At 47.6% G+C, this 13,439-nt stretch overlaps 1 protein-coding gene across 7 annotated transcripts in view; it reads left to right on the top strand.

The window, feature by feature from the left end:
- Nucleotides 1-13,439, top strand: part of ULK1 (unc-51 like autophagy activating kinase 1) — an 81,894-nt gene that overhangs the window by 37,413 nt on the left and 31,042 nt on the right. For all 7 annotated transcript variants that reach the window (XM_040602041.1, XM_040602072.1, XM_040602057.1 and 4 more), the window contains 2 exons: nucleotides 3,277-3,359; nucleotides 7,874-7,924. In XM_040602041.1, the coding sequence (XP_040457975.1) occupies nucleotides 3,277-3,359; nucleotides 7,874-7,924 (134 nt within the window). The remainder of the gene's footprint in view (nucleotides 1-3,276; nucleotides 3,360-7,873; nucleotides 7,925-13,439) is intronic.

Consider the following 13,439-nt stretch of genomic DNA (forward strand, 5'->3'; position numbering starts at 1 on the left):
CCTAGCTGCTTAGTGCTGTGATTTGTCATTGTATTCTGGTTTTGTTGCTGTGGTCTTTTCTTTTGATCTCTGAGCTCTTGAAGCAGAATCTCACGCCTGCTCTGAAAACCTCAGCCTGGTATAGAGACAAGACTGAAGTTCCAGATTACACATCCAGAAATTGGAAGGCCCTTTTTAACCAGAAAGTTAGCTTCTGTTTGGCAGAGCTGCTGATGCAGCCACATATGCAGGAAGTTCACTGAGTTGCTGTAGGTGGATTTTTTTCCTTATCAGCTTAGATAGCTCCAAGAGATAGTAGAAGGGACTGTCAAGAAACTAGAGCTCTTACTAATGGCTTGTGCTATGCATTTAGTTTCCCATTGAGACTTCCCTTTTTGGGGGGACAGATTTCTACCAGGATTAAATCTAGGGCATCTGCATACTCTCCTGAATTGAACCAGAGGGTGTGATGGAGTAAAACACCTAAACAGAACAACTCGAAGCAAAAATGCCACCACATAGCTGGCTGGAGCTAGATAGTCTGTGTGAGCACGAAGCAGAGCTTCTGTTTCCCCTAAAACATGGCTGCTCACCTTTTGAGGTAGTCCCTCATACCGAGAAATCCCTACAGTTAATGAGCTTCCTTGTGTTGATCATGCTGCCCCGCTGCTGCTTTGGCTTGTGGTGTATGCAGTAGGATGCAGGCGAGGGGAGAAGTGAAACAGCTGTAAAAGGAGAGCATGTCTGTTCTTGTAGAGGATTAGTCCTTCTCCTTCGTTGTGAGCCCTTTATGCAGCCTGCATTCACCGCTTTCACTTATCTCCACTTTTTAACTACCAAATTCCTCCAAAATGTAGTTCCAAGACCATTGTGTTTTCACTACAGAAGTCAGATCTGAAGCAGCCTTTGTGTAAATGCAGATTCCTTGCTTTCCAGAGTCAATTTATCTCTTTAACGTGAGTTGCTGTCTGTGCTATTTCCTGAGTAAACATGAATAAACTGCCTCGGTAGCCCTGTCAACACAGGATGAAACACGAAGCTGCTCTAGAGACCTCTTTCTTGAGCTGCAGCAGTGCCAGGGTTTGGTTTCATTCTCCTTGGGGCTAGGCAGGCTGGCACCCACCACCGCATCACCATGGAAGTGCTGCATTTTAGCTTAGGAACAGGGTGGGGAAGAAAAGCTCATTGCATGCTCACCAGCGGTCTCTGCCTGCCGGGCTGGTGCCGATGCTGGCAGGTGAAATGCCGTTCTGAGGCGGGGAGGCCATGTCAGTGGGAGAAAGCCCAAAGGCCTCACAATTTCAGTAGCACTGATCTAAATAGCTAACATTCATTGCGCCAATTTGCATGGCAAAGTACATTCTAGAGCATGGGGGGAAGGAGGCAGTTCTGTTGCTTGTGTTCAAAAAGATGGTCTTGGAAAATAATACTGTAGCGTAGCAAATCTTGACATTTTAGACTTGAGAGATAAGAGGAGGCAAACAGGCTGTTAATCTGCACCATCTTCAGTCCATGTTGTGACATCTGAGGTCTACTGCTTGACCTGCCTGTTTCTTGGCTTTAAAACCATACAAAAGCTAAAGTTATTGCTGGAAAATGGGCTCATCTTGGATGAGATCTTTATGTGTCATGGATAAATAAATTATGACGATAACACTGGAGGACTGCAAGACTCCAACACTAATGTATTTTTCAGGAGACTCTGCTAGCTGTGGTATCTTGGGTTATTCTGTTGTGCAGTGTGCTTCTAAGGCACAGCTTTTTTGCTGTGAGGGTGTTTTTTACTGGCTCAAACCAAATCTTAGTTTAACTGTGTCCCTCCCAGAGTCCTGGTGTCCTCCTCCTTTGTCAGCCTGGGAGGGTGCACAAAGTCATTCTAGTGTCAGGGATGGAAGAGCAGCTCCTCCAGTACAAACAAGGATGAGGGATGCATACCATCATTCTCTGTTCTAGGAACTGCTAGGCTCAAATTCCTTTGCCAGCAAGGCCTTAGGGCTTCACAGAAAAATAACTGGGCACTGCTGAAACCTATAAATACATAGTGTGCCTTACATCTCTGGTTTCACTGAACAGGGGTCTGTTAGTGCTAGCTAGCACCTCTTTTTTCCCCCCACTATTTCTTGTCCTAGCTTCTTTTTTTTACCCTCTCTGTGGCAGAGGTGGGGTTGGTGGAAACAGTGTAGGAAGAATTGTTTCTCCCAGCATCGGCTGGGCTTGGCTTTGGGGTGGTGAGCGATGCCAGCCCAGCGAAGCAGAGCCCTGCCCAAGCGAGCCACGTGCTGAGCCACTGAGCAGGCTTGGACTCCGTGCAGTTAAAATTACTGTGCTGAGCAACATGCCATTACCTCAGCTGACCCGGCATGGGGAGAGGGGGAAGCCTGGCAAACCGTGGGAGCCGTGCTGGGTACAGCCGTGGTAAACAGAGTTAATACTGAAAGGGTCTGGAGCCACGTTGCGTTTGGAGGACTCTGCTCTGGCTGTGGGGCTGGCTGCTGCAGCCCCTGACAGTGCTGCTGCTGACAGAGGGAAGTCAGCAGAGCTGGATCCACTTATGCAAGAGCTGAACGCTGCTTTCCCTGCCTTAATCTGTTCATTTATTCCCTGCTTCTTGCAGTCTGCTGGGGTTGTGGAGAGCTGCCCTAGCCTCTCCTCCACCTGCTTTCTTCCTGGCTCTAGTGCAAAGTGGGGTGATAGCTGCACTAGTTTCAGCTTGCTCGAGTGGCAGTTGCTCACATCTTAGTGGTCTTCAATTAATAAATGCTGTATATCAAGGAAGCCAGTAAGCAAAGGTTATTGCTGGTCTTAGATAAGCTGCACTGAAAAAGAAATGCCTTTAATAAAATGATAGTAATTAGTGATACATTTCATCAGTAATGTCTTAATTGGAAGCTTTCCCTTGGTAACCGCTTCATTTTAATGACCTCCTTATTCCCATTAGAGCAAGTAGAAGAGATTTTATTTACGATGTGTGAAATATTGCATGTTGAATGGACTTAGCCGAGACCCAGAGGGATGACACTGGCACCACTGTGGAAGGAAAGGATCTGCAGGAGCTTCTGGGAGAGGCCACTAAAGCTAGATTAGCTGTAGCCTTAACAATGACTATGTGGAGTAAAAGCCAAACAGAAATGCAAATAGAGATGTTTCTGTTCATCTTCTCTCCTGGTGAGCTCCTCTTTATGTTCCTAGCCCAGCAGGCACAAAGTGAGTTTGCATTTGCAGGTTGCCTTCCTGAATATGTAAAAGCAGTTTAAGTAGATTGCAAGTCTCTTATTTTGCTTTTGTTTTCAATCCTAGCATCCCCAGGGAGACGTCAAGCCACCTGAGACAGCTGCTGCTGGGCCTCTTGCAGCGTAATCATAAGGACCGCATGGACTTTGGTAAGACCTCCTTCCAGTTTCAGTTCTGCTGCCTGTCCGTGCTATGGCACTGCACAAACCTCTGTACTTCTCTGGCTGGTACTAGGAGAAGCATCCAGACACCTGGATTTCACCTGTGCCTGGGAGATTGCATAATCTCGGGGGTTTTAGTGGGTGTGCTGGGAAGGTTAGTGCTGATTGCAGTACAGCTTTGTAAACCCAGAGATTTGGTGCACCTTCAGCAAATGTTTCGTACTTGTATTTCCTCTCTTGGCTTCTGCTCTCTGAACTTGTATTGTGTTTAGCATGCTGCCAGGTGAAACATATGTCTTGTGCATTTGTGCTCTTTCCCTGTCATAGTTTGTTCCCAAAGCTGTAAGCTGCACCCATTTAACGAACAATTCAGTCAATCCTCCCCATTTCTCAGGGTCTGCAGTGATATCTGAGCCAGGATACTGTAGCAGCTTGGGGACCCTTCCTTCCTTCTCCAGGTTTCTGTGGAAGGATGCCTTGGTTCTCATCAGGGCTCAAGCTGGCAGTCTTTCGACTCTCCCTGTAGACCTGTGTCTCTGTCTCCTGACTTGGCTGGCATGAATTTCCTTTTTTTGATGTCTTACTCCTTCTAAACTGAGAACAATCATTATGTGCTAGGCAGTTCTGGCTTTGGCAGACTCTTCCAGATGTGTCTAGCTGAGCTAAAAGGTCTGAAGAACCTCTAGTGAAGCCATGTCCTAGAGGAAAATGGGCAGAGGTGGAATCATTCCTAGAGCCCCAGAGAGGACCAGGTCATTTAAAGGGAACTCTGTGGTCTTTTAGTCTTCCCCACCACCTCTTCTGTCGTCTTGGGCAAAGACAGTCTAGACCCGTCTCAGGTGAAAATCGGGATCTGAATGCTCTCTCTCACCAAGGAAGCTGGCCCTGGTGGTGTCTCCTGAGAGCAGCAGGGAGCAGCTTTGCTGCCACTGGCCAGTGCTGCTGCCGGGAGGTGTAGGCTTGCCTCTCAGCCTTTCTGTTTGAGTAAGGTTTGTGCTGGGCAAGCCTGCTCAAGTGGTTTTCCTGAGACAAGGCAGCAAGGCCAAAGCCAGTGCGCTTGTGTTAAGTGTCAGATGGGCAGTATCACAGCAAAAGCATCCTGCTTTTTGCACAGACACTACATTTTTTCACCTGACTATAAAGTGTGCTGCTGTTTTTTTTCAGGATACTGCTTTTTAGTCAGGCTTGGGGTAAAAGGGTTTGACATATTTGTCTTTTGGGAGGTGACTTTCTGTTGGGTTTTTGCTGCTTATCTGCTCAGGTGGATTGTTTCACGCTGGGCAGCATGTGCTAGTTGAAGAGAAATTGTTTTTTAGCCTCTGTTATTCTTTTGGATTAGAGATGCCGGGAAAGCCTTTGAGGAGACAGTGTCACTTGGGTGAAGCAAGCGTGACACAGATTAAGTGAAGCTGATCATAATTATCCAGTGCTGAATGCAAAGCACTGCCGTACTACAGTGCATAAGTGAGAAAACAAGCCTTTTGAAAAGGGAGTTGTTGAAGCTACTGACAGACTGACTTGGATGTAAGCACCTGTCAGATTCCCTGCAGATTGTCTGTCTGGGCTGTGGGTCTCTACCTATTCAATCAGGCCACTGTGCATTTCAAAAGAAAATATCTTTGTTCCTGTTTCCCTGCTGTCAGAAATTGAGTCTGGTAAACCTTTTTGGCCCCCTGTAAGCTAGTTTTGTACCTCTTGGGAGTAGACTGCATGAGTCAGTGTCTAACGCTTGGAAATTTGAGATAATAGACTTTTATTTCACTCAGGACAACAGTTGCAGCACATCTTGCTGCACCGAGATTGTTGCCTGCCCTTAATCACATGCAGGATCCTTTTCTCTATAAATTGGCATGTCCTTGTAAGATGTAACTGTTTCTCAGGGAGAGTTTGTGAATATGTTCTGTAAAGGTGCCTATATTTGAGATACTCCTTGTGCTTTATAGAAGGCAGGTCTCAATGGCTGTGTGACATCCCATGCCATATTCTGATATCTCCTGTCAGTCGAGAGGAAAGCAAGTGCCAGAGCCATGATTTATTTAGACCAATACACTTCCACAGAATCCAGTTGTATTCCTGGTCTCATCCACCTCTGACTCGGCTGAAGCATCTGAGCTTCCTCCCTGCTTGTGACACCACCGTTTTCCTTTCCCTGCTGTCTGCTGGTGCTCAGTCTTCAGCTTTTCTACATTCCTGAGGGCTCAGACTCTCTGACCTACCAAATGGACCCTTTTCCTTAGCGTCTGCTCAGGAGGCATCCAGATGATGCCCCTTGCCAAAATAGCAGCACTGCTTAAATGAGAGCTCTTCCCTGTGCCCAGCTGTTGCTGTGTTTTCAGCTGCTGTCCGTGGCCAGCTGCGCACAAGCTGTTAACGGCCCACAGCTTCAAATCCTATGTGAAGCAGATCTCCCCCTTCCCTTAGGTAGCACCCCATAGACAGGTGCTTTGTCCTCCTACTGGCAAACTAACTGTCGCTGCTTCCCTTCACCTATGGTATTTATAGGAAGTCTGCTTTGGCTCATGGTTGGTGCCTTTGTTCACTGTTCCTTTCCTCTCCTGCGCTTTGTAAGGTGAAGATTTGCCAGTGCTGCCAGGCTTAGGGATGGTTCCTGAGCCACCATCCCCAGAGGAGGGGTGTCCTCCTGTTCTTGAGGGCCTCTGCAGTCTGCCTGGAGAAGAGTGCTGTGCCCTCAAGGGAGCTCCCCCAGAGTTTAGTTGACCCACACAACAGCAACACAAGCTTCAGACGTCATTTACTTGTTGTGTGTCTCAGCTGCTCTTCAGCCAGAAATTGATGGTCTTTGCAATCTCAAGATTATCTAGAGGAAAGGCAGGAGGGGGTTCAAGTTGCAAATTTCCTGCAGGATCATTTAAATTTTGCTTTGCAAGCCACAACTAATAAGCAGTTTGGAGGGGGGAGGGGGGGGGAAAATGAAAGAAATCATTTCCATCCCCTCAGTTGAATCAGCTAAGCTGAGGGATGATACCCTCTAGAGAGGCAGGCTGAAGAAGCAGGAAACTCCAGCAGCTGGGCAGCTCCAGGCAGGATAGGAATGTCCTCCATCTACAGCAGATCTTAATTTGTGGGATTTCAGCTTTCCTTTCCAGAGATTCCCATCACTTCTGTTGTGCTAAGTTCGAGACCAGTGCACTCTGGCTGCAGGACCCTGATATAGCAGTGGCAAGGAGGGGCTGGGGAGAGAGGAATTGTTTAACTTTAAAAAGCAGACAAAATACTCAGTTGCTACTTTATGGAAAGCCTGCTGGCCAAAGAGGAGCTGTTTACAGAAAGCAGAAGTTTGTAAACCTTAAGTGTTGCAACAGGAAAACTATGCTGGTAACAAGTTGAACTGCCTGCAGTTAGCCAAATAATCAGTGTTGATCCGTGAGTAACCCTCCTGAAAGGTGGAGGTGCTGGTGGTGGTAGGAGAGGACTCTGGCGTAGAGCTGCAGTGGATCAGACGTGAAGGTGTCAGGAGGGGTGGCTACTTGTCAGGGCAGGCAAGCACGTGGAGGGTCTCCAGCAAGCCAGGACAGAAGCCTGTCTTGGCCTGGATCTGTAGAATATCTTGCCGTAATGAGTAAAGAAGGCAGCAGTTATGTCTGGTGTGAAAGGGAGGGAGTTCTGTGTGGGCCTTCTAGAAAATGCATTTCTGCCTTCAGTGCACGATGGATTTGGGTCTGTGTGTGATAGAAGACCACTCAGTGGAAGTCCTTTTGTCCTATCATTCCTCTTCTGTGGAATGAGTGGCAGTGCAGTGTGATAAATACAGCTCTCCTGGATCCCTACAATTAGGGTGACCTGCCACCCTGATCAGCCAGGGACTTGTGTCTTTCAGTGCACCTTGGGATTTCTCCCTTCTTGCTGATGGGAGCTTTTGATGCTCATGCACAGGCATGGCCATGCCAGGATGTGACATAGTCATGCTATCTGGCTCTCAATAACTGATGCCATTCCTAGAAGTGTAAGAGTTGTTGCAAGACAGAGAAGCATTAACAATTTAGTATGTTCTCCCCAGCAGCCCAGGGTTGTAGCTTGCAGCAAAATCTTACTAAGTCCATTAATGCCCTGTGGGGAAGGAAAATCCATTAGTACTGGTGGCGAGTCCAAAGGTACAAATCCTCATGTCCTTTGGCCACGCTTTTGGCAAAGTTTTTTTTCCTCCCTTTCTTCATTAATGTAATTGCCCCAGCTCTGATTTTGCAGAGATGGCTGGTAGCAGAGGAACCACTTTTTTTTTTTTTCATACTTATATAGCAATCCCTGGCTCCAAATAATTTCCCATCCTTTTTTAATAGTAGGTCCTACGTGCGGTTCCCAGTCCGCATTCTTGACAGCTGCTATATGCCACCACAGTTGGTCAGCTTCCATGGATGACTGGATTGCATGGAAAAATCACTGTAAAAATACTGTAACTTGCTAGGCTTTAACTGCTTTGTAAACTTCTTACAGTCTCTTCCTTTCACTGAGTCATTGTTCCTGATTTCTTTTTTCTTTTTCAGATGAATTTTTCCATCACCCATTCTTGGATGCAAGTGCCTCTATGAAAAAATGTAAGTGTTGCATTTTTTATTACAACTCTCTTTCAACCGTGGCATGACTTCCTTTGCTGCTAGTTCAAGAAGAAAGAAAAAGACTGCTTTCTGTTTTTCTTAGTCATTTAGGCAGGGATTTGGCATTTGTTAATGTGTGTCCAGATTTTGCCATCAAAATGTATTTAATTATGCTGAGTTATCTTCAAAGGGATGATTAGGGGCTGCTTAGAAACCTAAAGCAGAAGCAAGTCTAGCTTTGAAATGTATTCATCTTCTTTGTATGAAGTGCTTGGCCAGCGGGGATGCTTGTAGGTAAACAGGATTATGCAGCACGGTCTTGCTCTTTGTCTGCATGTCTGCATCTGCAGGGCAGTTCAGGATAGTGAATGGTGGAAACTGGCACTCTTGCCCCTGCTTGCCAGCTGGCACCTTAGGTTGGCTGTGCAAAACGGCAGGCTCCGGTTACCAAATCTTGCTTCAGTATTTACCTCCAAATTCTTAATAAATCTTAATGGTTACATTTGAATGCTCTGTGAGAACTGGCCAAAGCAAAGACAGATTTCTATTGAAAGTTCTTTCTTTCTTCGTTTGATTCAAAACTTTTGAATATTTCCAAGCACATTTACTAGGATTCAGAGGTTTGTTTTCAGTGGAAAACAATGCAGAAATGCTTCTAGTGTGTATGGGATATGATAGTCCTTTGGCCAAGACACTTAGCTTGGTGGAATTATGTGTGGTTGTCATATTCTGGAAGGATCCTCCTGAGCCCTTTAATCTCCTGAGTAAATGATAGAACCAAGGCTTCCCATCAGTGAGTGACATGAGGTGCCCAGTGCAAGGGCTAGAAGTTTCAGAGGAAGCATGTCTAGCACATTCTGAACACGGAGCCCTGCTTGGATGTATGTCGTAGGTGGATGCCCCTTGTCTGATGTCCACATCACTTCTGACAGTCCCTTGCTTTCTTGCTTCCAGAGCAGGAATTCTTAGTTGCTCCTGATACAGATTTTAACTGTGTACTTAGGTGACCGTCCTGCGGGCAAGAAAAGACGCTTCTGGTTTAGGGGAGCTGGCAAACCAGCCAGGCCCCTGTCTCCATCTGCACCAGCAAGATGTGGGGCGAGTCCTGTAAAGCAGGACTGCTCTGCAGGCAGGAAAGGACTCTGCCTGTGTAGGAGTCCTCCTGAGCCAGCTCGGCTCTCAGCACCTGCTATACCACTGCCGTATATGAAAAGCCCTTCAAAGTCTGATCCCCCTGTGGGCAGAGGACTCCCTTGGGATGCTGTTGCATGCCCACCAGCTCATCTCCTGCCTCCAGCAGTTCCCTTGCTTTGTTGTCCAGGGGAACGGAAGCCCCACTGCAAACAGGAGAGGGTTCTCCTGACTTGGCCTGAGTTTCCAGCTTCTGCGCAGTTGCCGTGCAGAAACCTGAGGCACCATTATGAGCAGGGGACTGTAGCTCAGCCTTTACCCCCAGCTGCACCAAAGTTAGTGGTGTGGGGTCAAGGTCCGATAAAAAGAGTACCTTTACAGGCAGGTAAGGACTATAGGAACTCCAGACCTCTCTGCTGCCCTGCTGGTCCTCACCTCCGGGCATGTGTCCACAGCCTGGAGTCCTCTCCAGGCAGGAAGAACCACTGCTGGTCTTGAAAAGATGAGGGGAGAAATATCTCACTGTTGTTGGGGATCTTCTAAGTTGTTGTGTGCAGAAATCTGCTAGTGGAGAAGATGGCGCTTGCAGTCTGCTATGGAGGTCTCTGCTTGCCAGATGTCAGTGATGGGTGAAGGTGTCCAGGAGGTGCAGTGAAGGACCTGGGTGAGGGAGGCAGCATGTGGGAAGGGTGGTCCTTTCGATTTCTGAATAGGTGGGAGGAGCCAGTGTGTCAGCAAAGGTCTGGGTTGTGGTAATCTCCACAAGAAAAGCTCACCTGAGGTGTATGGAATGCTGCTTAACATGGTAGCATGCTTCATGTTTGCAGTTGTAGCTGAAGTGGGTGACTTGGCAAGGTTGCAGTTGCCCAGGGGCTAGCTCCCGTGGGTTTCCATGCAGAACCAAGACTAGTCCGCAAGTTTATTGTGCTACCTCATCTCGGCGGGTGGTTTAGCATGTAGGAAGTATGGAAGAGAAGAGATAGAGCTGCACCTGTACCATGATGGTTGTGCCCAGACCCAGAGGCCACAGGCCTGTGGTGGGGGACGGCGGGAGGAGCAGTGTGCCCTCCTGGTTTTGTTCTCCATGGGAACTGGTAACTGGGCTGCCACTGGCTTCGGTGGAAGCAGGGCTAAGTCCTTCACATTTGAGCGCACACAATTCTCTTAGGAGAGGCTGCTGCACTGTCTGTGCCAGCGCCTGTGCTCGAGTAGTAGCGGTTCTGGGACGAACTCGTGGAGACCTTGGCTAGGCTGAGGGACCCGCTGTGCCGCCGCCACCTGAAGGGCCTCCCGGCTCAGGGTCGCCTGCACCGCACTGGAGGCAGCCGTGCACCCGCCTGGGTCCCAAACCAGCGCTGAGGTGAGACTCTCCCTTTCACAGGGGAGCACCTTGCAGCGTGAGCAGTGTGGTGGTCCCCGTACCGCTGCGGGCAGATCGGCCCTTGGGTGGCACGGGGGGGGGCTGCCGCTGGCCTGCAGAGCTGGGCACGGCACGGGGGGGCTGCTGCAGAGCTGGGCACGGCACGGGGGGGCTGCCGCTGGCCTGCAGAGCTGGGCACGGCACGGGGGGGCTGCTGCAGAGCTGGGCACGGCACGGGCTGCGGAGCCCTGTCGGGCTGTGCCAGAGCAATGAGTAACAGCAAAGTGAGAGCCGTCAGCTGTTCATTCTGCGTGGATATGTGTTAGTAGACCATCTTGTGGAATTAGATTTTTAGTGCAACGTAATCTTGGAATTCAGTAGATCGGGGAATCCTCAAATGTGGATAATTTTGCAGTTGCTGAGGCAGGGGTCCCCCTTGTTTAAATAAATCTGCATGTTTTTCAAGACGGATCGTTAAAATCAACATTTCTGTCAAAAATCTTGAAATACGACATTTTTGACAAGTTCATCCTCTCCACTGCGGTTTCAAGGGACACTTGTTCTCATGTCCGTCCTCTCATCTCACCCCTTTAGTGGAGCAAGGACGCCAGGCTGCTGCCGTCAAGGAGCGCTGCAGACCTCAGCCTGCAGAGTGGGGTCAGGGCCTTGCGCTTTAGCTAAAACATGTGCTTTATTTTTTGTTTGTTTATTTATATTTTATTTTATATTGTGGGGTTTGTACCTGTGACTAAGTATGTACTTTAGATGTGTAAAAAATTATTAATAAAGTCTTTAAAATACTATGTCTAGTCAGAATGTCATCTGTCTGTAGCCAGGTCTGATCAGCATATGGTACGGGGCAGTGGATTACAGTAATAATGCATGAGAAGGCATAATTAGATGCTTGTGCAAGTCTTCTCTGAGTAAACACATTGTAATTGGTACCCATGCAGAATATCTTGGAGGTTTTTTTTGCTTCTGCCTTTAATGAATGGTAAGCTGGTACCTCCTTTACTCGGAGTTAAGAGAGCATGAAAGGCGAGCTGTTATGGTTCAGAAGTGTATGGTGGCTCAGTGTCTGGACTATCTGCCAGGCTTAACTTGACTTACCATCTTTATAATTCTATTGTACATAAAATACTCAGGTAGAAACCAGAAAAAAATCACTGTGACTTCTGCATATGAAAGGTTTTAATGGTGCAAATTTTTGAACTTTAAAAAGCAGCTTATTCTTTGGGCTAGTCCTTTCAGTTCTTGTGCTCAAACTGTTGACTTGTCAGAGACTGCAATTAAATGACTTTTTGATGACTGGTTTTAATTGAATCCAGATAATCACAAAAATGCATCTCTCCAGTGTGTGTAGAACTCGGATTCCAAATAAAGCTTTTATATAAAGCTTGAGGCTTGGATATTTTTAGGATGACCAAGCCCCTGATAGGATGACATGTCAGAAGTGTTTTTTGCAAGTGTAGGATCCAGTATCAGGATCCACACAGCTGGAGCACAGGCTTGCCTTTGTGGCTCCCAGCTCTCCCATTCTGAAACCAGTTGGCATTGGTTATGCAATGTACAGGATGACTGTTTTGTTGCTGGAACAAGTTGGAGAGGACAATTATGAAAACACTTATTTACATTACAATTACACTGCAGCAATTTCTGGATTTGGGTGGGGGCCTACAATCCCTGTTAACATTCCCCGCATTCAGACTTGAGCTGAAAACATGATGAGCCAAGTGTTTGCACCCTTTTTAATTTTAAACTGGGAGTGTCTGGGTGTGTGGAGGAGAGGGAAGCAAGCGTCTTGCTTCAAGCTGTCCTATGTGGCTGCTGCTGAAAAATGCCCAAACAGGGATGTAGTGGTCAGAGAGGGTTTGTCAAAGCCAAACCGTGTAGTCCTACATGCATGAAAATCTGTTCTCAGTGTCAGGACCTTTTGAGTTGGACCTCACAGCATCACAGTGTGGATTTGGGGAGTTTACAGGGTTTTAAACAGGAACAATGATTGAGAGAGACTGTATCTAAAGGTGTGCTTCGTGCAGACAGAGTTCTAACTTCAGTTTGGGGTGATAGTGGCAAAGTCTGCTCTTATCTTCCTTCCTAGATTGATGGAAAGCTGTCCAAAGCAAATGGACAAAAATAGGAAAGTCTTAATTCCAGCCAGGTTTAAATCAATAATAAACACAGAACCAAAATAGAGTGGAGGGGCCCTTGAGAGAGAAATGAAATCAGTATAACAAAAAGACTAATTCCAGGAAAAACGAACAGTGATGCAAGTCTTGCAGCAGGCAGCTGTGAATACAGTTCAAGAATCACTCACCTTTCCTTGAAAGTGCCTTTCTGTAACGGGAAGGTTGGTCTCTACAAGGGTGAATTGTTCTGTAACAGCTGGCAGGATACAAAAGGGGAGACTTCCTCCACCCTGGATTTTTGGTGTTGTATGTATAAGGAAGGTATTAGGGATTGCTCTGCGGGAAGATCGCAGAGATCAAAAGCAGTGTGGTATAGGCAGAACAGAGCTCTCCATTTTACAGGCACTTTCTCAGACCTCTGTGTGTGTTCCCTGAGCATGGGGAGTGGGAGCCAGCTGTGCTGGAGGAACATGTGGGGTGTGGGAGGAGTAGCTCTCTATGCCAAGCCCCTGACCGACCTCCCAGAATACCCACCATCGCCGTCCCCGTGCCTCAACCGGAGCCGGGGCAGTGTGTTTTAACAGCACAGCCCATCAAGGGCACGAACCCAAGTATAAATAGATGCAGAGGCTAAAAGGCATCCTCTCACAAAGCTTTGGAAAGATTTATGTCGTTATGGACCTGACCCTCAAAATGCTGGCAGTGAGTGCTGTCAGTATGGCCCGTCACTGGAGGGAAGGGCATCTGCGTGTGTCGCTGCACGCTGGCCCCACGCTGCTGTCCCGCTGTGGCTTCCTATTGCACAAGCCCCAGGACTCTGTTGAATCAGTCTGTTTGCAGGATAACTTAACCTTTCAGAAAAACATTTGGGTTTTGTTAATGTTAGCAAAGGGAG

Source organism: Falco naumanni, chromosome 1, assembly GCF_017639655.2.
Source record: "Falco naumanni isolate bFalNau1 chromosome 1, bFalNau1.pat, whole genome shotgun sequence".
NCBI lineage: Eukaryota > Metazoa > Chordata > Aves > Falconiformes > Falconidae > Falco > Falco naumanni.